The sequence below is a fragment of the Sinohyriopsis cumingii genome, chromosome 12, assembly GCF_028554795.1.
Source record: "Sinohyriopsis cumingii isolate HCF-2022 chromosome 12, ASM2855479v2, whole genome shotgun sequence".
Classification (NCBI taxonomy): domain Eukaryota; kingdom Metazoa; phylum Mollusca; class Bivalvia; order Unionida; family Unionidae; genus Sinohyriopsis; species Sinohyriopsis cumingii.
This window is the reverse complement of record NC_142972.1, coordinates 123,305,935-123,332,852: the sequence shown is the minus strand read 5'-3', so window position 1 is coordinate 123,332,852 and position 26,918 is coordinate 123,305,935. Positions and strand designations below refer to the sequence as shown.

The 26,918-nt window shown below is 34.8% G+C and overlaps 1 protein-coding gene and 1 pseudogene across 1 annotated transcript in view; one reads left to right on the top strand and one right to left on the bottom strand.

The window, feature by feature from the left end:
• Window positions 1-26,918, bottom strand: part of LOC149787383 (enhancer of mRNA-decapping protein 4-like) — a 143,279-nt gene that overhangs the window by 57,305 nt on the left and 59,056 nt on the right. Inside the window, exons 11-17 of the mRNA XM_089977973.1 lie at window positions 21,385-21,480; window positions 18,572-18,680; window positions 15,916-16,090; window positions 14,233-14,332; window positions 6,642-6,733; window positions 2,568-2,712; window positions 837-1,236 (exon numbers count right to left, since the gene is read on the bottom strand). Of these exons, the coding sequence (XP_089834099.1) occupies window positions 837-1,236; window positions 2,568-2,712; window positions 6,642-6,733; window positions 14,233-14,332; window positions 15,916-16,090; window positions 18,572-18,680; window positions 21,385-21,480 (1,117 nt within the window). The remainder of the gene's footprint in view (window positions 1-836; window positions 1,237-2,567; window positions 2,713-6,641; window positions 6,734-14,232; window positions 14,333-15,915; window positions 16,091-18,571; window positions 18,681-21,384; window positions 21,481-26,918) is intronic.
• Window positions 22,459-24,720, top strand: LOC149787385 (uncharacterized; annotated as a pseudogene).

The following is a 26,918-nucleotide window of genomic DNA, read 5'->3' as shown; positions in this document are numbered from 1 at the left end:
ATGCTTTAACCACTAGGTCACCGGATCGGTCATCAATTTTGTTACTATAAGGACATGATAAATGACATTTCACATAAACTCTGTCATTATGAAGACATGATAAATGACATTTCACATAAACTCTGACATTATGAAGACACGATAAATGACATTTCATATAAACTGTCATTATGAGGACATGATATATGACATTTCACATAAACTCTGTCATAAGAACATGATACATGACATTTCACTTAAACTGTCATTATGAGGACATGATATATGACATTTCACATAAACTCTGTCATGATAAGAACATGATAAATGACATTTCACATAAACTGTCATTATAATGATATGTTACATGATATTTCACATAAACTCTGTCATTATGAAGACATGATAAATGACATTTCACATAAACTCTGCCATTATGAGGACATGATATATGACATTTCACATAAACTCTGTCATGATAAGAACATGATAAATGACATTTCACATAAACTGTCATTTTAAGGACATGATACATGACATTTCACATAAACTGTCATTATAAGGACATGATACATGACATTTCACGAAAACTCTGCCATTATGAGGACATGATACATGACATTTCACATAAACTCTGTCATTATGAGGACATGGTAAATGACATTTCACATAAACTGTCATTTTGAGGACATGATACATGACATTTCACATAAACTGTCATCATAAGGACATGATACATGACATTTCACATAAACTCTGTCATTATGAGGACATGATAAATAACATTAGCTTAACAAGTATGTAAAATATTTGTTCATATTCATCTACCCTTTATAAACATAACATATATTCCTTACTTGTGACTCATTCTTCATGTCATGATCTGTAAAGAAATCATCAATGCTTCCTTGCCGTCTTTTTGGAGTTTCATCCCTAGATCTGACATCTCTGTCATTAGTGAGGGGTGTGGCAAGCTCATCATCTTCCTCGTTGGCAGTGATAGTCGAACGTGGGGCTGAAGTAGGTGTGACATCTTGGTGTGCCCGTGCACTAGCAGGGTCAATGCTCAATAAAGACGGTGTATGTGAAGGAGCATGAGGCGTATGAGACGGAGTATGGGTGACAGTGCTGCCTCCTGAGCTGCTCCTAGGAGACATGAAATCTTCATTCATCGCAGTGACTTGTGTAAAACTGCTGGTACTAGAAGCACTCATTCTTACCTGCTCATTCATACTATCATCTGCAAAATGCTGTTTTCTGAAGAGAAGGAAATTTTTGTTAACATAACCAAACAATATCTCCATTTATATTACTAATTTTCAGGGTAATCCAATGACCATTAATATATGGACTGATGGCTATCATAATAACCATTAATATATGTAACTGTCATAGACTGATGGCTATCAGAATAACCATTAAGATATGTAACAGTCTCGGACTGACGGCTATCAGAATAACCATTAATATATGTAATAGTTGTGGACAGATGGCTATCAGAATAACCATTAATATATGTAATAGTCGTGGACTGATGGCTATCAGAATAACCATTAATATATGTATTAGTCATAGACTGATGGCTATCAGAATAACCATTAATATATGTAATAGTCATAGACTGATGGCTATCAGAATAACCATTAATATATGTAAAAGTCATGGACTGATAGCTATCAGAATAACCATTAATATATGTAATAGTCTTGGACTGACGGCTATCAGAATAACCATTAATATATGTAACAGTCTCGGACTTACGGCTATCAGAATAACCATTAATATATGTAATAGTCTTGGACAGATGGCTATCAGAATAACCATTAATATATGTAATAGTCATTAACTGATGGCTATCAGAATAACCATTAATATATGTAATAGTCTTGGACTGACAGCTATCAGAATAACCATTAATATATGTAACAGTCTTGGACTGACGGCTATCAGAATAACCATTAATATGTGTAATAGTCATTAACTGATGGCTATCAGAATAACCATTAATATATGTAACAGTCATTAACTGATGGCTATCAGAATAACCATTAATATATGTAAAATCCTTGGACAGACGACTATCAGAATAACCAAACACTTCACTAAGCAATGAAAAAGTGAGGGACTAGTACTCATGGTATTGGAATTACAATTTATATATCAGATGATTGGTGATGTGAAGTCAAAGTACCATTACAAGTATGACATTTTCATACATACCGTCTACAATCATGATTAAGTCGAGTCTGACTGCAAACTGCACAGAATCAGATCTGACATTACATAATGTGCTGACAGAACTGGATCAATGCAGTTTGTAAGGATTAATTAGCAGAACAAACAACATGGACCCTGATCTGCAGGCACATTATGCAATTGTAGATCTGGGTATATGTTGTTTTTGCAGTTGGACTGGACATAGATGCAAGTATGAAAGACAATAATATCTAACGTTGTAATTGTTTTTCTTTGTGGTAGTAGCTACCATATTGTTTCCTTATCATTGTCAAAATCATCTTCATAATCATCACAAACACTGAACCAGAACATCTTACTTTCAGATTATAACACAACCTTATATTACTTACCTGGGGCTAAATGTGAAGGCCTCAGGTGTGAGAAGAACATGTGCTGTGTCTTCCTGTCCATTGAAAACAGCCTCATTTTTCCTCTCTCCATCCACACTGGGTCCATCTACGCTCATGCTCATGTCAGACAGAGCATCTTGAATACCTAATACAAGTATAGATTTTTGAATACCTAATACAAGTATGGACATCTGAATACCTAATACAAGTATGGACATTTGAATACCTAATACAAGTATGGACATTTAGATACCTAATACAAGTATGGACATTTGAATACCTAATACAAGTATGGACATTTAAATACCTAATACAAGTATGGACATTTGAATACCTAATACAAGTATGGATATTTAAATACCTAATACAAGTACGGACATTTGAATACCTAATACAAGTATGGACATTTAAATACCTAATACAAGTATGGACATATGAATACCTGATACAAGTATGGACATTTGAATACCTAATACAAGTATGGACATTTGAATACCTAATACAAGTATGGACATTTGAATACATAATACAAGTATGGACATTTGAATACCTAATACAAGTATGGACATATGAATACCTGATACAAGTATGGACATTTGAATACCTAATACAAGTATGGACATTTGAATACCTAATACAAGTATGGACATTTGAATACCTAATACAAGTATGGACATTTGAATACCTAATACAAGTATGGACATTTAAATACCTAATACAAGTATGGACATATGAATACCTAATACAAGTATGGATATTTGAATACCTAATACAAGTATGGACATTTGAATACCTAATACAAGTATGGATATTTGAATACCTAATACAAGTATGGACATATGAATACCTAATACAAGTATGGACATTTGAATACCTAATACAAGTATGGATATTTGAATACGTAATACAAGTATGGACATCTGAATACGTAATACAAGTATGGACATTTGAATACCTAATACAAGTACGGACATTTAAAAAAATCACAGGAATAGTAGTGCTATCAACAAATATTTAGTCAATGTGGAAAGATATGCAATGATATCATTAGCATCTGAGACGAAACACAGAAATTATTGAGTAGAATGTTTTGCCATTATTTAAACAGCTCATAATACTCTCATGTTTATAAGTTTGTGCAGAAACATGTAATGACTAAAAGATGGTAATGCAATTTCCTCATTACCAAGACTTTCTTACTGTATCCTACTGAGATTTACCCGAGTGTTAGGTTCTCTCAGAAACAAATTTTACAGATTTATTATGAGTATGTGTGATGCTATTACTGAGTATGTGTGATGTTATGACTGAATATGTGTGATGCTATGATTATGAGTGATACGACTGAGAATGTGTGATGCTATGAATGTGTATGTGTGATGCTATAACTGAGTATGTGTGATGCTATGACTATGTGTGATGCTATGACTGAGAATGTGTGATGCTATGACTATGTGTGATATGACTGAGAATGTGTGATGCTATGACTGAATATGTGTGATGCTATGATTATGTGTGATATGACTGAGAATGTGTGATGCTATGACTGAATATGTGTGATGCTATGATTATGTGTGATATGACTGAGAATGTGTGATGCTATGACTGAATATGTGTGATGCTATGATTATGTGTGATATGACTGAGAATGTGTGATGCTATGATTATGTGTGATATGACTGAGAATGTGTGATGCTATGAATGTGTATGTGTGATGCTATAACTGAGTATGTGTGATGCTATGACTATGTGTGATGCTATGACTGATTATGTGTGATGCTATGATTATGTGTGATATGACTGAGAATGTGTGATGCTATGACTGAATATGTGTGATGCTATGATTATGTGTGATATGACTGAGAATGTGTGATGCTATGAATGTGTATGTGTGATGCTATAACTGAGTATGTGTGATGCTATGACTATGTGTGATGCTATGACTGATTATGTGTGATGCTATGATTATGTGTGATATGACTGAGAATGTGTGATGCTATGACTGAATATGTGTGATGCTATGATTATGTGTGATATGACTGAGAATGTGTGATGCTATGACTGATTATGTGTGATGCTATGATTATGTGTGATATGACTGAGAATGTGTGATGATATGACTGATTATGTGTGATGCTATGATTATGTGTGATATGACTGAGAATGTGTGATGCTATGACTGAGTATGTGTGATGCTATGACTATGTGTGATGCTATGACTGAATATGTGTGATGCTATGATTATGTGTGATATGACTGAGAATGTGTGATGCTATGACTGAATATGTGTGAGACAAACTGATACATTAATAGTTCAATAAATTATATTTCTTTGCTTGTTTTTGTTTTTCAATGATTACCTTTGAAAATGAGACATACTGGCCATGTGATCCTAAACCTTCTGAGACAGAGTTTAAGCTAGAGATTTTGTGTCAGCCAATCAAAAAAAATCTTTACATCTGTAATGTTACATTGAATTAATTATTATTATTATTATTATTATCATTGTTGTTATTATTATCATTATTATTATGTTTCATGACAGGAAGAAACAAAAGACTTTCTAAAATCTTATCCATTATTTGTAATGTTTATCTTGCCATACTACTGTATTGTGTACTGTTTGGCACTGTATAATGTTTATCTTGCCATACTACTGCATCGTGTACTGTTTGGCTTGCCATACTACTGCATTGTGTACTGTTTGGCATTGTGTACTGTGTGGCTTGCCATACTAGTGCATTGTGTACTGTTTGGCTTGCCATACTACTGCATTGTGTACTGTTTGGCATTGTGTACTGTGTGGCTTGCCATACTACTGCGTTGTGTACTGTTTGGCTTGCCATACTACTGCATTGTGTACTGTTTGGCATTGTGTACTGTTTGGCATTGTGTAATATTTATCTTGCCATACTACTGCATTGTGTACTGTTTGGCTTGCCATACTACTGCATTGTGTACTGTTTGGCATTGTGTACTGTTTGGCATTGTGTAATGTTCATCTTGCCATACTACTGCATTGTGTACTGTTTGGCTTGCCATACTACTGCATTGTGTACTGTTTGGCATTGTGTACTGTTTGGCATTGTGTAATGTTTATCTTGCCATACTACTGCATTGTGTACTGTTTAGCTTGCCATACTACTGCATTGTGTACTGTTTAGCTTGCCATACTACTGCATTGTGTACTGTTTAGCTTGCCATACTATTGCATTGTGTACTGTTTGGCTTGCCATACTACTGCATTGTGTACTGTTTGGCAAGAGACACTAATACAAAGATTATATCTATGGTCACAACAGGTAGAGAATGGAACAGATCAAGAAGCAATGCTGCTGCAGTTTCTTGCATTAATTCATGGTCAACAAATTTCACCCTTACTACAAATTACCATAAACTATTTAAGTAAAAAGTCTCGTTTGATTAAAGGCACAAAACTCATCAACTGAAAAGCAACACTATGCTGACTATATCTTGCTTGTATGTATTGTCTGGTAAAACCATCATGACAAAAATCTTGCCTGGGAACAACACCATGACTAAACACCATGTCTTGCCTGGAAACAACACCATGACAAAACACCATGTCTTGCCTGGGAACAACACCATGACAAAACACCATGTCTTGCCTGGCAATAAACACCACGGCAAAACACCATGTCTTGCCTGGGAACAACACCATGACAAAACACCATGTCTTTCCTGGGAACAACACCATGACAAAACACCATGTCTTGCCTGGCAATAAACACCATGACAAAACACCATGTCTTGCCTGGGAACAACACCATGACAAAACACCATGTCTTTCCTGGGAACAACACCAAGATGAACAATGTCCTGCCTATAAATAAAGCATGATGAACATGGTCTTTCCTGTGAATAATACCATGATTATGATTAACACTAAATCTTGCCTAAGAACAACACCATTCTGTCTTTCAACAAGCTGTGAACATAAAAACTTAATGTTGCTGACAGTGCCAAAAATAGCATCACTCCTGCCACAAAAAAAGTTAAAACCTTTGTCTTACTATCTATCAATGTGGGGTAAGCTAACAGCCGAAAATTTACCTGATTCCTCATGAGAAATAGTGCTAACAGAAGGAGTAGGCTGTGCTACTGCAGACTCTGGCTTGAAGCGAATCAATAACTCCTGGAGGGTTCTAGGAAAAGGGAAAATTTTAATAAATTTTGTAAAAAGTATCATTTTAAGTAAGCAAAATAGTATACCCTTAGTGTGCAGTCATCTTTGAAAAGCACCCACTTGGTAAAATTTTAAAGGCTGCAATAATGAAGATATATATTTCTGGAAGAAAAGAAAGAATCCATCTAAATCCTCCCTTCTCTCTCTCTTATATCCGACATTATGTACAGTGTGACCCCATTATAGCACGCTCTGTTATACACAACTTCAGACATAACATGATTGTGGCGTGGCTCCCAAAATTTCACATACATGTATATTTCTCATATACTACAATTTTTTCTTTCTTAAAAGTAAAAAAAGTAATTAATAAAAGGTTTATTTTGGGGAAGAAATCGTGCATGAATTCTAATATAAGACTATTGTGGCGTGGCTCCAGCAATTCTCGCACATGAAAAAAGTATTTTCTTCTTAAAGATATGAAATATAATGTAAAACGTTTATCCTGGGATCACTCTGGGCTGCGCCAATGTCGCAAAGTGTGGAAAGAATATACCATCTGGCAATTTATTATTTTTGTTGTTGAAATTGTTGGCTGTCATGCTAACGGGACTAGCTACAATCTACCAACTTTTGAAAGTTCTAAAATCGACCAAATGATAGCTAATTCCTTTTGTTTTTAAAATGTACCCAGAAAATTGTTTTGCTGAAACCTCAAAGAAAACTAATTACCTTTGAAGTACTGATAATGATTCTGTATAAATACTAAACAAAAAAAAATCCAGTCTCAATCAATTTTGTACAATTCTTCGATGTTGCCGCCACAAAAAGAAATGGACATCTATTTGGTCCTTCAAACCTGAACTTTAGCAGTAACTTCAATAACACAGGCAACCTTCATCAAAGACAGTCTACTACAATCTTCAACAAAGAACCTTTCATCAAAGAATGTCATCACCAAATTTACGTAAAAGCAATGGAATCTGATGGATTGTTTCATTTCCCAATGTGACTGGAACAGGTTTATTGAAATTTTCATTTTTGCAATTAAAAAAAATTCCTAATGGTCACAACAAATGGCAGCATAAATTGCAGATTAAATTTCCGCTCTTTTGAAACCATAGATATCTTGCCATCTTGTTAATTGAAGATGGGCTATCTTGCAAAGATGTTAAACCTTTCAATTTGTTCATGTTTTCATTTCCCTATGAACAGCCTCATCCCCAAGGTAGCCTCAGCACGATGATAGCTGTCTCCAGCTGACCAAAATCAAGGCCAATTTAAGTACATGTATATGAAAAACAACTATATCCATATGCTTTTTGCAACAATTGTTATGAATTGCTTAGTGACAATCGGATATAGATCAAACTAAGGACTACTAATTTTTCATATATGTGTTGTTTTCTAATGGGTTTAGAGTCTAACATGAAGTTTATAATATGTGATCTATATTTGAATTCATGGATTTATTATATACATGTACAGTACTTAACAGATTACAGACTGTACTACATAAATGTAAGTTGTCAACATAGAAGTGTTTATCTGACTAGTTTGTCGTCATTTAATTAAGAGCATGTATTTTTGCACCCGCTTTTATGACACACACCCTACCCCACCCTGCCATTTTTAAGTAAATGCAGAATTTTCTTCAGCTAACTGACTTGGTTGGTTATAACACAGTTTGATCAATATGGACCCCATCTACCATGTTATAACAGGCTATTTGTATCCCATTAACGAAGGGAAGTAACCCAAAATGACACCAATTATATATTGTACACTACATTAATATCCCTTGGAAAATAATTATTAGCTTAGCTGTTCAAATGAAAATTTCATAATTTAACTGTTTTTTACTTGATAACTAACTGAGTAGTGTTTAACAAAACATAAGCATGTAAAGAGTGTGTGTGTGTGTTTTGGATTTTAAAGTAGCTTTAACAATTTTCCAGTCATATTGCTACAATGTCTGCAGTGTGGCAGTTTATGGTGATGTCTAGCACTGGGGCATCATGCTGCAGACATGTAGCATCATGTCCCGCCCAGTCACATTATCCTGACAACAGGCCGACCAGTCCCAACACTAACCTCTTAATGATGAGCACCAAGCATGGAGGTTGCAAGTACCATTTTTATAAGTCTTTGGTATGACTCGGCCAAGGTTTGAACCCATGACCTCTGCATCAGAGACAAATGCTCTAACCACTAGGCCACTGAAGCGGTCAGCACATGAAAGAATATTTAGTGAAGTGATCTTGGGAGTCAAATGTTTCACTGAAAAGACACCATGAGGAGCTGACCAGGACTAGCCTTGGTAATATTTTAACCTGCATCTTACTGACTGTGAGTTCAGTAAACTAACTACTATAACACCATGGCTTAATTGATGATGTACAGTTTTGCTGTTTCAAAGGCTATGTATGTATATCGAACTTCAAATAACTGTAACCTATCAAATGAAAATGATCTCTTGTGCAAACACTGTCTATACAGTAGTCCCCCTCTTGAACGGCCCCCCTGACCAGCGGCCACCCGCTCCTTACGGCCAGAATCCGTTGGCACCGACGAGTTTGTGTTCAAAAGTACCCCTCGCGAAAGGCCACCCGCCTAACGCGACCAGCGGCCAGCATATTAGTGCAAAATTATAAAATTTACCCCTCACAAGCGGCCGCATTTTATTTGAATATGTATCCAGAACCAGTATTGTATTCATGACGTATGTTAAGTAATCCGATTTCTGTTTCCCGATGTCAGGTTTTCGTTACTGAAAGAAGTGTTGAGTAAAGTATATTTACCACTAAGGTTAATAATATATCATTTACGCCTCACGAGAAGCCAAATTTATTCCATAAAAACCGAGAAAGACTCAAATTTTAATCCATACAAAAGGGCACGTACATGTAATCCAATTAGCCTTACTGCTGTGTTATCATAAGATGTCCGGTTTAGTCACTGTGATAATTGTTAAGATTACAATTATCGAACAGTAGTAACAGCTGAGAAGTGGCAGTATCGATGTACAATACCCAAGTCAGCAGGAAAATGGTTTAATAGCCTTTATGGCTTCCTTTAGTAAGATATTGAGCTTGTTCACTTTGGTAATCAGTGGCTGTTACTGCTGACAATAATTGTCAAAATTACGAATCCTTGCGGCCGCGAGATCAAATCTGCATGATGTTAATGGTACATATCGAAGCCGTTTTGGCTTCTCTCACTTAGTGTAAAGAAATGTATAAAAACAATAGGGTACCAGACTGCAACTAACGAATCACATGACAAGATCACTTCCTTTAAAAACACGGCAATTTGTTTAGATGCATACAAAATTGTTTTATCAGTATTGTAGTTCGCAACATGAATAACATACTGCAAAAAGATCAATATGTCATCGAGAAAAATAAAAATTCTCAGTTTAGAGGAGAACGTGAAAGTTATTCAACGGGGGGGGGGGGATGTCGCAGAAAAATAACGTCAGGAAGACTCGGATAAACAATATCGTAAAAGATAATGAAACAATTCTGCAGAAGTGGAAAGGTGAAATGGAGAAAGGAAGATTGTTTGAGCCAGGAGACGTTTGTATACTGATTTGAAAGACAAGAAAAAGCAAAAATTTTGTCAGTTGAATTGAAATATGATGACTTTACCGCAAGTAACGGATGGTTGCACAGATTTCAAGTGCGACACAATATCAAGAGTTCTGTCATTAGTGCCGAATCAGCTGATGTTAATAATGAAGTTGTCGAAGATTGGAACAAAAGACTAAACGAAATATGCAGGGGATATGACAGCAAGGATATTTTTAATGTGACGAGACTGGTTTTTTTTTTCTAAGAGTGATACCAGCAAAGTGACAGATGATGTGAACTGTAACATAATTATAGACAGTTTTAAAACTATCAATGGTTATTCATAGCATTCTTTTGCAAATGATGACAAAGTTTGTTTTACATTTATTTCACATCATTCATGTGATTTTTTAATTAAAATATTAAATATTTAAAATTAAATGCACTTGTGACTTTTTTCATATGTATTTACTACTCACATTTGTCATCCCCCTCTAGAAAGGCCACCCGCATTATAAGGCCACTTTCCTGCTGCATTAGGGGTGGCCTTATAAGAGGGGGACTACTGTACTTGCTTACAGGATGAGTTCAAATGCAAACAACACAGACCCTAATCTGCCATTACATAATACACCGGCAAATTAGGATCTGCTTTGTTTGTTCTTTTGATTACTCCCAACAAAGCATAGGCCCAGCTCTGCTGCCACATTGTGACAGAAGATAGGGTCTATGTTGTTTGCAGTTGGGCTAATCTTATAAGCAAGTACAAACAGTACCTATTTATGAGTGTCATATGTAAAAATGGTATAAAAAAAATTAATCACTGCAACTCTTCAATCAACATTAATCTGGTATTACATAATCCCTGTACTACTAATAAAAAACAATGTAATGGAAAAAAGTATGATGATGGCATATTATATGCATATCACATCAGCAAGCCACCTTAATTGTCTGATGTCATAATAATGGTCTGCAGTTGTAATTATTTATAAAACTGTCTTATATTGTTTGTCTCAGTGGCCTTGACCTTTGACCTTTTGACCCCCAAAATCAATAGGCAAGTTTCATACCACAAGCCATCTGCAAAGCTTGATCAAGATACATGGTACTAAAATTACTGTCCAAAAACAAACTTTCCAAGTGGAAACCATTTTTTGCCCTGCATTTGACTCAATGACCTGACCTTGCACTTTTCAACTTCCAAATCATTAGGTATATTTCTCACTCAATATGCAAGGCATCCAAAGTTTGGCAAAGGTACACATTCTAGAACTCAAGTTAACATGTGGGAGCCATTGTTCTTCTCTAAGTGTGACACTGACCTTTGACCCAAAACTCAATAAGATTTTTCTTTACCCCAAAGTAATCTAGTCATCCTTTTATCCATTACAATCAAATAATCACACTCAAAGTTTGTACAGACTTATAAAATTTTGTCGTTTTCTGTTTGTCCTGAGGTACTATCTGCAGTTGCTACAAAGTAAGATTATTCTGACAGTGACTCAATGAAAACTGAAAACTGAAAACTGAAAACTGAAAACTGAGAAAGTAGAAAATAAGTGCATAGAACTACTAAATAAAGTTTATTCCATGGAAACTAAAAAATGTCCAGCTATATGTAGACTGTGCACAGTGCTAGCTATGTGTATTTAACAGAGGTAACTGTGCTGACTTGACAATGGGTTGACCTACAAGTGAGCTGAAATTTAATCTGTTTGGTAAATTTAATGAAAGTAATGAAGTGACTGCTCAAATAACTGATGTATATCAGCTGTGACCTTACAAGTATGTAACAGTGGAACATATACTTTAAGTGTATATCACAACATTATAAGAAAAAGTATACAAACATGTGATGTGAAAGAATAAGGATTAAAGAAAAAAGATTTATGTTGATGAATAAATTGTATGTGTGTTATAACTGCCTCCAGAGACATTAGAAAAGATACATTACATAAAGATTGTACTATTTCATAACATTAAATGAAGATTGTACGTATTAGTAAGATATTCTATTATTTTTCAACATTGTTGTTGTTGTTGTAGGGCTTAACACCATTTTTCAGCACAAGATAGGCTATACATGGTGGCCAGTATCAATGGTGGAGGAAGAACCCTGGAAAACCCCAGAAAGAACCAATGACCCATGAGAAGCTAATGGCAAGCTTTCTCACACTGGCCGAATCTGAGAGTTAAATGCACATGCAGACAGAGGTGAGATGGCAGTGATCCATAACGGTATGTGCTTTAGATCATTCAGCCACTTGGGGCCCCTTTTCAACAATGTATTGAGAAATCTGAAAGTACCATAACTCCAAAGAGTGCAAGTTTAACTTGTTATCCTTGCATGCCATATTTACTTCAAGAAGTAGTAGCCTATTTCCAAGCTCTCTAATGTCTATCATTTATGATACATGAAAGTTGATGATATTACTGAAACCAGGAAAGATGTAGTTGTATGACGATATTAAAAAATATTGTCTTTCTACATGCATTACAAAAATGCAGCAGAAAAAACACTTTTTGAGACCCAAATCTTTTAGGCCAAACCAGATGCACTCTGACAGCTGTTTGCAAAAAGTAAAATGTGTTTTAGATTTGGAGTGAAATGGGGCCAAGACACAAAAATAAAGGGTCAAATATGCCAAAATCATTTACTAAAAAAGAAAACCAATTTTAACCACAGAACATATACCCTATCAAAAGCATTATCTTTTATACACCTAAACATCTGGTCACATGACAACAAAAATCTCTTGTGACATGTGTTTGGATTCATTCAAAAGTAAGCCCCAAAATGTTTGCTTACCCCCATTTCAGGCAAAAAGGTAAAGCATCTGTAATGAGTTACACAGAGCATGCATTTCTAAATTTGTAGTATAGCAAACATTGAATAAGAGCGAGTTTCATATAGTAATTAAAAGCATATCTTGAAATACGAATTAATTAAAAGCATATCTTGAAATACGAATTCATTGGTGCAACCACTGAAATAGCATCAACTGTATTAAGAGTGCAATGTCCACATATTCAATTGTAAACACATCAAGTTTGGTAGAGGAGCATGGTCTTAACAGTAATTTGTTGGTTGATTTTTAATGGCACTGTCTGCTCTTGGTTATCTATAAGATTCCCCTAGGGCAAAGTGAGGCATCCAACCCAGGATGGCTGGATGGATATCAAACCCATGACCCTTGGAATATGAGTTTGAAACTGTTACAACTGAGCTACTCAACTTCCAGGTATGTGATCTAGAACAAAGGTCAATGTTATAAAACCAATCTTCTTCCTTCATCTGCAATGAATCTGACATTTCATCTTTTGACACCAATAGGTATCTTCCTGAAGCACAAGTTTTTTTTGCAAAATGGCCAAACAAATTTTGGGGGGTGGGTGGAGACATGTCCAGTAAACATTTAAGACAAAAATGTCAAACTTTATAACTTACCCAAGCAAATTATATCAGACCAATCCAGGGCATTTTACGTACAGAACAGTGGGTCAACATACTTTAGTTAAAAGATGCATAAATTGAAGAACAAGCATAAACATTACAAATTTCATGCAAGTTTGTGTAACATCGGTTCCAACCTTATTTGGACCGTGTCACTTGCATGTCCAGATCTCAAAATAATTCAAAGATCAAGGCATAAAAAATCAGAGTTCCTGTGAAGATAAGTAGTTTAGAAAAAAAGTTATTGTGCAGAATCAAATTTACATTTTTGTGTGGAAACCAAAAGCAGACAGCTGGATACTGACATAACATATATTGTGCCTAATTTCAGGTATACACAATTATCAGACACAGCAAGACAAAATATGCATAACTGCAATGAGCTACTCATTTTCAAAAAATTCTGAACGAAAAATGGTAAAACTAAAACAACGACCTGTCTAATGTACACCATGAACATGACATGGTCTGCAGAATTTCATTACTTACTTTGGGTGCACTGTGTACAGCTTTATTTGCACACCTGTCTTTGATGCAGTCTCCTCTGTTTTAAGATCTTCATCCTCACCATCTCCTTGATCAATTTCCCCTGTAAAATAAACAGAGTGCGAACAATGATGCACATCTCACTGTGATGCTTTTATTAGGTCTCCTACATCTATGGCACACATTAATTATTATGCAGAAAATAAATTCATACTAAAGAGAAATATGAAATGTTGGCTTCTGTCACTGTGCATAAAAGACATAAAAAAAATCTTTTCTAAGACATACTATAGCAAGTTTTTTAGAATGTCATGAACTGTTTTTGTTAAATCAATTTTCTTAAAATATGGATTTGAATTTAGTGTCACTGTCCTTTCCTATAAGCCTGATTTTTACTGGATGAAAGTGAAATCACATGTCAACGTGGTGGTCACGTGATACAACAATACTCCAGAAGTTGTTCTCAGAATATATAAATTTGGAGAATTTTGTGTTCTTTCGTTTTTGTATTTTTATTACAACCAGTATACGACTTTCATTAAATATTTTTTAAAAACATTTTTCTCTACAACATTTGAAAAGGTGGGTTGTTAGATATGTGTACAGTACTCGTAACTAACAATGCAAATCGTGAGCACCTGGTCACATTTCATCAACAACATAGTTTTATCTTGTCTTTCAGCAGAATAAAGACATAAAGATTTTACTGCTCACAATTTCTGAGAAAAAAAAGTAATTTTCATATCGATTTCATGCATGTCTCATTTGAGCTAGCAATGTTTAAAGTTTGCTGGGCCATCTGGTAAGCGGCTATGCTTTGCCACCACCATGTTGGTCTCTTGTGATACTAGATTGGTTTTCATACCTTCCATGTAAGGAAAGATATGGATATCAAGCTGACTTTGAAAATAAAAGTCTACTAGATGAATCTAACCCACTGGGCATTTGGACTGACTCAGCATATATGTTTATTGCAAGCAACCAAATAATCCATACTGCACCCTTTAAATATTCTGGCTAGAACTCAATAAATTTAACTCACGATCAATTTAGTTGTGACTTAATTACGTGATTGTTTCGGGTGTCAAGTGGTGGCATAAAATTCCTGTGGTTTTTAAGACTTTCATCAATATTTGCAAAATTTCAGGACTTTTCACGGTCGGGAAAAGAGTTATCATTTCTCCCAACTTTTTCCCAATTTCCTGGTAGCGTGGGAACCCTGTACAAGACGTCATTGTGGTACAAAGAGTTTCAAAGTTTAACATGTTTAAACTAGAAGTCTGCAGTTAAGCAGCATTTATTCCCATGTTTCTCTCGGTTACCATTCCCCACAAACATATGCATGAGTGCTCCCCCTTCAAGTCTGCAACCTGGACATGAATCCCAATTCCAAAACTGTTGCACAGATTAGTAGTCCAACTCCAATCATATCCTTTTGAAGCATCAGTCTTAAACAGCAATAGGGTTGGTAATACTACTCAAACACACACACACACACACATGCATGCACACACACTAATCTTGATGGGCAAGATAACATAATCTACACCATTTTTTGTAATAGCATGGGGATAATAATCAAGTACAATGGTAACTATAGTCATCAGAATGAAATAATCTTATTACACTACAAATTAACATCACACTGTATCAACAACATTACAAGACAAACACAAGCAGTTTTACCTGTTGTAATCTCATCTAAGTGGGAATCATCGCCGGTGATTTTCTTAAACTTCTTTGTTGAGGCATCAAGAATGGCAAAACTAATACATGGCTGGGCAAGCAGGAACTCTGACACAGAACCAACATGGGCTGTGTTAGCAGCCCCATCTTGAAAGATCTGTAGTACATAGATTACCTGAAATTATGTATAACCACTGTTATTAATACAAGAAGTAAAATAATCGAAAACAAACTTAAGTGCATTACTCCTATCTGTAGAAGAGTTCAATTACCTTGAATTAAAGAAATCCCTAAGGGCCCTACAGCACAAAAACTAAAATGAAATCCCTAAGGGCCCTTCAGCACAAAAACTAAAATGAAATCCCTAAGGGCCCTTCAGCACAAAAACTAAAATGGAATCCCTAAGGACCCTACAGCACAAAAACTAAAATGAAATCCCTAAGAGCCCTACAGCACAAAAACTAAAATGAAATCCCTAAGGGCCCTACAGCACATAAACTAAAATGGAATCCCTAAGGGCCCTACAGCACAAAAACTAAAATGAAATCCCTAAGGACCCTACAGCAAAAAAATTAAAATGAAATCCCTAAGGGCACTACAGCACAAAAACTAAAATGAAATCCCTAAGGGCCCTACAGCACAAAACTAAAATGGAATCCCTAAGGGTCCTAGAGCACAAAAACTAAAATGAAATCCCTAAGGGCCCTACAGCACAAAACTAAAATGGAATCCCTAAGGGCCCTACAGCACATAAACTAAAATGAAATCCCTAAGGACCCTACAGCACAAAAACTAAAATTAAATCCCTAAGGACCCTACAGCACAAAAACTAAAATGAAAAAAGAAGGCGTGGGCCTGCATATCAAGCATAGAATCAAAGCACTACTGTAAATCATGTGACCTTGACATCAAGCTCAAATGGCTGAGCAATCACAAAGCTGAATGAATTGTCATAGCTTCATGATTTGTTCCAAATATGAAGAAAAAAAAATCAATCTAGGGGTTTAGGAAATATAAGCAAATGAAAAACCTTAACCAAAACCCTAAAAATTTTCTATGACAATCACATTGACCCTAAGGTCAATGGGACTTGCAAATGTGTAACATAATGTAATGCCTAAGCTTCATAATGATTCATTCAAATATGAGAATAAATACATCAGGGGATTTAGGAAATGTGAAAAACATTTTCTAAGATTGTGACCTTGACCCCAAGGTCAAAAGTGCAAGTACTTGTGTCATAGAATGAATTGTCTTAGGTTCATAATGATTCACCACAAGTATGAAGAAAATCCATCAAGGAATTCATCAAATATATGCAAATGAAAAACTTAAGCCGAAACCATATTGAACTTTTGATGGTTAAGCTGCTATGTCTCGCTTCCCACTAATGTGGGCATTATGTACAGTCAAACCCACTTATTTTGACCTCAGTTATCTCGAGAACCCGTGTATGTAAAGCATTTTGGTCTGGTCCCAAAACAATCCTTCACAGTTATGCTAATTATTCCCTGCTTATCTTGATCCCTGCAAAGACGATAACCCTGTTATGTTGTGCATAAGTTGCAGTCCGAAGTAACACATGAAACCACTTAATTCGATGAAATGCAACTCTTAATGTCCATCTTTGAGATATTTTACAACAAATGATCCAGTGTTTCCGCTACTATCAGTACTTTGTACCAGCAAGGATGAAAAAAGACGGTACAAGACCAAATTTACCGGTGCAAATGCTAATCAACCAATCTCATCAAGGCATTGTTTATCGCATGCATAGTGTGGTTAAAACTATGTTGTAAACAACACTCTAATGGAAGGAAACTGAATAAATGCCTTTCTGACCTTTAAAGGAGCTGTGTTCATAATGGACAGCATCACATGTCAACACCAGGACAATACAGTTCGTTTCACACAGCATCGAGAATTTGATCTTATCTGTAACTCAGTAAATTATTAGGTCAGCATCATTAAATGTAGCTAAAAATAACTAATTCATTTTACACTATGGTAGACAACCAGGTCTGATCTGATGGTAGGATTCGAATATGCACCACTGGTCATGAGTTGATCTGATGGTAGGCTTCGAATATGCACCACTAGTCACGAGTTGATCTGATGGTAGGCTTCGAATATGCACCATTGGTCATGAGTTGATCTGATGGTAGACTATGAATATGCACCACTGGTCACGAGTTGATCTGATGGTAGGCTTTGAATATGCACCACTGGTCATGAGTTGATCTGAGGTAGGATTAGAACATGCACTATTGGTCATGAGTTGATCTGAGGTAGGCTTCGAACATGCACTATTGGTCATGAGTTGATCTGATGGTAGGATTAGAACATGCACTATTGGTTACAAGTTCAACACACTAACTACTGAGTCAATGTGGTTCTGTCTGGAAGGTTACTGTGACCTCATTTCCCCATAGCAGGTTTAGAATGATGCAAGGACTAGACTGTATTTTAGTACTGGCAAGCTAAAACTGCAATATGATTTCTATCTTCAGACATTAAGATTGAAAAAATTCATCTGCTGTATCAATGTATTATTGAAACAACATATTTGCATGGTCTGATAAATATTGAAGCACACAATACACACAAAACACATATTACCAATATTTTAGCCACACCCTTATGCAAACATGCGTACCTTTCTCCAAATATCGGACAACACCAAATATCTGGCTGACAGGTCCAGGGCTGCCTTCATACAGGGTTCTACATTCAAACTGTTAGAGGCTGTCAGTGGAGAGAGAAACCTGAAAAACAAAATTTATGATTTATTGTTTAGTTTACAACAGTGCCTCATCAGTTATGTATGAAACCTGCAACCTTTACCTTTTCCCTTTATTTTACCAATTGGTAGCTTGTTTGGTCCTCTAATGAAACTGTGCAAGCCTGCCGACAATCCACTAATTCAAAACAGAAAGTGAAATAATTTGTAAATAAGCTAATAATAATAATATCCATTCAAATATTATGCAATTGCAAGGCAAAATTCAAAAAGTGAAACAGGAGGCTATAACTTCCTTGCCACGGTAAAGGAGGAAAACATAAAAATGAATACAAGGTAGCTTATCGATTTTATCACATTACCAATATTTAGAAAGCTTTCAAAAAACTCTTCTCTAACAGACCATCAAGCCAATTTTTTTTATAACATTTACAAATTTTACTAAAATTAAAGTCGACTAAGTAGAGCACTGTTCAGATGAACAATGAATGAATATAAATGGAAAAGACGAACTTAATAAACATGCTTAGAGAAGACTATAAACAAAAACTAATTAAGTTCCTTATCAATCTGGCCTTTCACAATACTATCTCTACTTGCTTATAAGTAGAGTCCAACTGCAAACTGCATAAACCCTGATCTGCTGTCATATAATGTGTCAGCAGGTGTAGCTTGATAGGAGTAATCAGTACAACAAACAATATAAACCCTGATCTGAGTAATCAGTACAACAAACAATATAAACCCTGATCTGAGTAATCAGTACAACAAACAATATAACCCTGATCTGAGTATTCAGTACAACAAACAATATAACCCTGATCTGCTGTCATAAAATGTGCCAGCAGGTGTAGCTTGATAGGAGTAATCAGTACAACAAACAATATAAACCCTGATCTGAGTATTCAGTACAACAAACAATATAACCCTGATCTGCTGTCATATAATGTGCCAGCAGGTGTAGCTTGATAGGAGTGATCATTACAATAAACAATATAAAACCTGATAGGAGTAATCAGTACAATAAACAAAATAAACCCTGATCTGAGTAATCAGTTCAACAAACAATATAACCCTGATCTGAGTAATCAGTACAACAATATAAACCCTGATCTGAGTAATCAGTACAACAACAATATAACCCTGATCTGAGTAATCAGTACAACAAACAATATAACCCTGATCTGAGTAATCAGTACAACAAACAATATAACCCTGATTTGAGTAATCAGTACAACAAACAATATAACCCTGATCCGAGTAATCAGTACAACAAACAATATAAACCCTGACAGGAGTAATTAGTACATCAAACAAAATAAACCCTGATCTGCTGTCATGTAATATGCCAGCAGGTGTAGCTTGATAGGGGTGATCAGTACAATAAACAACATAAACCCTGATCTGAGTAATGAGTACAATAAACAATATAAAACCTGATCTGAGTAATCAGTAGAACAAACAATATAACCCTGATCTGAGTGATCAGTACAAACAATATAACCCTGATCTGAGTAATCAGTACAACAAACAATATAACCCTGATCTGAGTAATCAGTACAACAAACAATATAACCCTGATCTGAGTAATCAGTACAACAAACAATATAACCCTGATCTGAGTAATCAGTACAACAAACAATATAAACCCTGACAGGAGTAATTAGTACAACAAACAAAATAAACCCTGATCTGCTGTCATATAATATGCCAGCAGGTGTAGCTTGATAGGAGTGATCAGTACAATAAACAACATAAACCCTAATCTGAGTAATCAGTACAATAAACAATATAAACCCTGATCTGAGTAATCAGTACAATAAACAATATAAAACCTGATCTGAGTAATCAGTACAACAAACAATATAACACTGATCTGAGTAATCAGTACAACAAACAATATAACCCTGATCTGAGTGATCAGTACAAACAATATAACCCTGATCTGAGTAATCAGTACAACAAACAATATAACCCTGATCTGAGTAATCAGTACAACAAACAATATAACCCTGATCTGAGTAATCAGTACAACAATATAACCCTGATCTGAGTAATCAGTACAACAAACAATATAACCCTGATCTGAGTAATCAGTACAACAAACAATATAACCCTGATCTGAGTAATCATTACAACAAACAATATAAACCCTGACAGGAGTAATTAATACAATAAACAAAATAAACCCTGATCTGCAGAAACATTATGCTACAGCAATCAGGATCTTTGTTATTTGCAGTTTGACTAGACTTATATGTGAGTAAATATGGCATGTACCTGACTAATTTTGTAATTATGTACGAGAGAACATGATTATAAGGAACTTTATTAGATATCTTGTTTTTTTCAAAAACTGAATTTGCATATTTATTAATTTTGAACTAACACATTAGATTTGGTTATTCATTTACCAGTGTCCACACATGGTTGACATGAAAATTTTGAGTAGGCAGATAAAGGACATTAGCATCATTTTCTTTATTGTAAACCCTGTTCCTATTTGATGGTAATGAAAACCCTGGTCCTATTTAATGGTAATCCATCATAGTGCTTTTGACCATAATCAAGAGAAAAATTAAATAATAAGAAATCCATGAAATACATGATCTGGAAAATTCAACATGTGTGCATTTATATCCTCTACATTTGAATATAAGAACTTTACTACTCTGACCAAAGTAGGGCATAATTACAATGCTCAATGAACTGTGTGTTGTTTTTTATACCTTATTGTTTGTAGGCAATTCCAGGATTCACAACTCCAGATTTTAATTTCTTGATTGTTGTTAGCTCCTGTAACTGCAAACTTCCAAAACTGAGCTCTGAAAAAAATTTAATTTACATAAACAAGAATTATTACTCTATATCTAACTGGTGTTTATACCCCATCCATGCAACATACATACATACATAGTAACTGAATTTTCTATTAATCTTGTTATAATGTGATTTGGTATATAACACACTTATGAATCCCAACAACCACATTATGTGGTTTGGTATATAACACACTTATGGATCCCAACAACCACATTATGTGGTTAGGTATATAACACACTTATGGATCCCAACAACCATATTATGTGGTTTGGTATATAACACACTTATGAATCCCAACAACCACATTATGTGGTTTGGTATATAACACACTTATGGATCCCAACAACCACATTATGTGGTTTGGTATATAACACACTTATGGATCCAAACAACCACATTATGTGGTTTGGTATATAACACACTTATGAATCCCAACAACCACATTATAACAATGAGATGTTCTTATACAAATCAAAATATATTAAGAAAATTTCAAGATTATAGGTACTTACGCAAAATATGCATGCAATTCATCTTTTTTGAAATATACACAATAAACATACAACTAAATATATGAGTAACTATTTTTCAGTTTTTTTCAAGAATACTGGTCCATTCTGCAAATGATCAATTACAAGTTCACTTTTAAAAGATGTAAACAACTTGTATTTTAAATAAAAATTTAAAAACATTACATCATCAAGCAGCACCATTATCATCTAGGACCAACTAGACCATGGGATGAATGTGTGTATAAAGTTTCATGGCAGTACTCCAAAACAGTTTATGCGAAGTAGCTATTGTTATTGTTGTTTTGAGGGGTTTAATGTCATTTCTTAGCATCAGATCTATACATGGTGGCCAGTATAACTGGTTGAGGATGAACCAGTAAAACCCTGGTAAGAACCAACAACCCACTGGCAACCTTTCTTGCATACACATGTTGGCTGAGACTGAGAATCCACTCAAACAGAAATGAGATGGCAGGGATTGGTAAATGTGAGCACTTTGGGCCCAGTGACAAGTAACAATACAAACTTGTGCTAACAGACATGTGTGGACAGACAATGGATAACAGGCTATCCCATAAGCTCTTTTGGTTTATGACCAGTACAGAAAATAAAAACTGGTCCATGCATGATGATTTTGCTTTAAATGACAAGCAGTTGCTGATACAGTGTTGCATTTAGAATCCCAATGGCAGGGGACACTGTCTCCCATCCTACAAATTTTAAAATACAAAAGAAAATAACAATTAATGCACTAGTAGTGCTAACAATATTATATATTCTTCATTTGCATTTACAGTTTTGCCAAATTAACTTTGTCATCTGCATTCTCGTATCATCTTTTCCTTAGACATTTACATTATTGCAATAAATGCTTTATCTAGTACTCAAGTAAATCATGAAAACATTAACATGGTTAACCAGAAATGAGGTCCACAATGGAATTTTCCATTCCAGATCTTGCTCTCATATCACTTTAGGGTTCACTCATTATTATAATAGTTTCCATTTTATTCTAAATTATATTAAATGACAAATTCAGTATATGCATAAATTTAGTCCCAACTGCCATTAATACAGCCTTGAAATAAAATTAAATCTTCACCACTGTAGTTTTGCCGTCAATCTCAAATATGTTACACAAATTGCAGACAATGACTTCACAATGTCAACTTGGCAGACAACTTCAAAATTTTACTATTTTGATCATTAAGTATGTTCTTTTAAAATGGATGTTAACTGCATACATGCCAACCCCTAAAGAGCTGTAAGCATAATTATTGCTAATATAAGTGGCAAAAAAGCATAATCTGAGCATACAAAGTGTAACCTATTTACATTGTACAGGTATTATGCCATAATTACAGGACACTGTATGAAAATATACATTTATTTTTGCTACTATCCTGGATTTGCAGCTGGTTAAAATTCTTGCCACAAATGGACAAAATTTAGTAGGAGATTACAAACACGAAACATACTGACAAATTATTTTTAGATATAACACTAACTTCTCAATATGTCTAACTTTTGCTGAATGATCATGAAGTCACAAAATTATGAAATGAGTACAACAATATGCTCAAAACTGAGTGCAGTATTAAATCAATCTCATTTTTAAATTTGTGAAGTGCTATTGATTCGTCCTTTTCTGATCTGACATGTTTTGAAGTTTAAAAAACTCCTCTCTCCAGCATTTTTAAGTCATAAGACTGCCACTTGAATCGGGTTTTACTGTAATAGCAAAACAATCTTTTTTAATAAATCCTAAATCCCAATACATTACACATTGGGTAACTCATTTTAGGCAATGAACAAAGGACCAATCAAATTATATGCATTGTTTGGTCTCTCCTAAGAAGAAAAATTCTGCTGCAGATCAGTATTAAAATACTGCTGCAGGTCAGTATTAAAATGCTGCTGGAGGTCATTATTAAAATACTGCTGGAGGTCATTATTAAAATGCTGCTGGATGTCAGTATTAAAATGCTGCTGGAGGTCATTATTAAAAAACTGCTGGAGGTCATTATTACAATGCTGCAGGTCAGTATTAAAATGCTGCTGGAGGTCAGTATTAAAATACTGCTGGAGGTCAGTATTAAAATGCTGCTGCAGGTCAGTATTAAAAGGTCAGTATTAAAATGCTGCTGCAGGTCAGTATTAAAATGCTGCTGGAGGTCCATATTAAAATGCTGCTGGAGGTCAGTATTAAAAATACTGCTGCAGGTCAGTATTAAAATGCTGCTGGAGGTCAGTATTAAAATGCTGCTGGAGGTCAGTATTAAAATGCTGCAGGTCAGTATTAAAAGGTCCGTTTTAAAATGCTGCTGCAGGTCAGTATTAAAATGCTGCTGGAGGTCTGTATTAAAATGCTGCTGCAGGTCAGTATTAAAATGCTGCTGGAGGTCAGTATTAAAATACTGCTGCAGGTCTGTATTAAAATGCTGCTGGAGGTCTGTATTAAAATGCTGCTGCAGGTCAGTATTAAAATGCTGCCGGAGGTCTGTATTAAAATAGTGCTGGAGGTCTGTATTAAAATGCTGCTGGAGGTCAGTATTAAAATACTGCTGCAGGTCTGTATTAAAATGCTGCTGGAGGTCAGTATTAAAATGCTGCTGCAGGTCAGTATTAAAATGCTGCTGGAGGTCAGTATTAAAATACTGCTGCAGATCAGTATTAAAATGCTGCTGCAGGTCAGTATTAAAATGCTGCTGAAGGTCAGTATTAATATAATGCTGCAGGTCAGTATTAAAATGCTGCTGGAGGTCAGTATTAAAATGCTGCTGGAGGTCAGTATTAAAATGCTGAAGACTGAATAATAAGAGGTCCAAGTGGGCTTGAGATTGCTCATCTGACTGACATCTGCCTAATAACCAAATGCAAGAGTGTTTGGCCAAGAAACCTGGGTCATGAAATATTTCTTCCAATGATGCTGATTGCACATACTCTTGTAAGATTTCCCTATTGTTTTGTTTTCTCTTCAAGGCACCATAGCTTCATTTGTCCAGTAATGAAAGGCCTTCAAGCCAGGATGCATTGGAGATTAAGTTATTTTTATGTTCTTAACAACAGCTGCGATATTTGATGGCAGGATTGCATTATTCATATAATATTGAAATCCTCTCATGCTGTGGTGCTCTGTCACATTCAAATTCTGATCACTGGTTTAGAGGCAAGTAATTTATGAGTTTTTCTGTTAAGCAACAATCTCCATATTTATTGGCAGATCTTTATCATTTTTATAAACTTTAAAGGACTTTATGCCAAAAATAATAACTTCTGTCCAGTGGTTTTTTTTAAAAATAATTAATAGCAACCATATTGAAAGGCAATCCAGCAACACATGTACAAACTTGTAAACCCTTCATTCCTAAATACTTTCTTTCAAATTTAGTCAAAATCAGTTTAGCAGTATTTGAGAAAAAGTTTTTCAACTTTTTCAAAAAGTAGCCATAAAAGGTGGTAGATGAGAATCATTTGTGTGGAATTAAAAAGCCTTCATGTAAATAAGGCATATATCGATGAATTTTGTCGGATTGGGCTAGCAGTTTTTGGAAGTCATTTCAATGATTTTCAATTTGTTAGTTATAGTAACAATATCTAATGACATCATTTATGCAAACCTGAAAGGCTTTCATACCAGAATGCTATTTTTGAAACAGGTTAAATACTTATAAAAATATTTATAAGTTGTTTCAAGTTTCTTTTAAAAAAATTATTTGTAGCAATGGTGGCCATATTTGATGATAGATTGGCATCATCTGTACAAACTTGAGCCAGTGGTGTTTTTGAGAACAAAACTTTTTTAACTGTTGACGAGCAACACCATCAATAATGCATTTCTTTTGTGATGCCAGCTGCTTAAAAACTGGAAAACAAGTGTCTTAAAGGTCTGTCAAATTATTTTGCTAGTTAGTGATAGATTGTATAAAATACTAGAGATCTTGTCTCCTGTGCAGAAGTGCTAAAGTCTGGTTTAATGGAGGTGAAAAAAGTGCAAGACTCCTGCTAATATTGGAGACGAGTCTATAAATAATTGTTTTCTTATCAGCAAAACATGTTTATTTAATTTTCACCATTTAGACAAATTGTTGCAAGCAAGGATATTAAATTTCATGACTCTGTCTTGATGCAGATTATTACTCGGAAATTTGAACTCTGAACTTTCTGGTATTGGATTTTTTTTCTAGTTGATGTAGCCTAAAGATTACAATAAATTCATGCTTCAACTCATATTTTGTAGTTTATTACCTAACTTGGTCTGAATTTCATCAACAGAACTTAATTAAATCAAGACTTAAATTTAAGTTTTGAAATCCAGAGATCTGTCTGACTGAAAATTATCTCAGACATAAAAATGACCAATCAAATGCATAAAGTTTAGACTGAACGTAACACTTATGTTGGTAACAAAAGTCTTGAGTTAAATCTAAACTTAAGTTCTGTTGGTAAATTCAGGCCAGATGTCAGAATTATAAGCTGACTCCAGATTGTGAGAAATTTTTTTAATGCAAGGCTTGGTAAATTTAATCACTATGCACTAATACAAAAAGGTCACTCTGCCTCAAGATTATGCAAATATTCTCATTGATAAATTCTTACATCGGACTGGTCAGTGATACAACATTAGGAAATGATATGTTGGAACTTTAAGTTTGATCTTGTTTGAGAGGAAGAATTTTCTTACCATGCATGAGAAAAAAAGAACTTTATAAAAGATGAATATAAGACCAAAGGACAAAGTTAGGACTACCCTGTAAGATATAAGTGGGCATATATCTAACTGAACACAAAAATTAAATACTCATTCTAAAATAAATGTCTTATATATTATCAGGTACATACATATAAAAAAACATGTAGCCCAAAAGACTCTTAATATTTACTATAATTTTAAAAGAATACATGAAAACATGCATAACTTCCTTGAA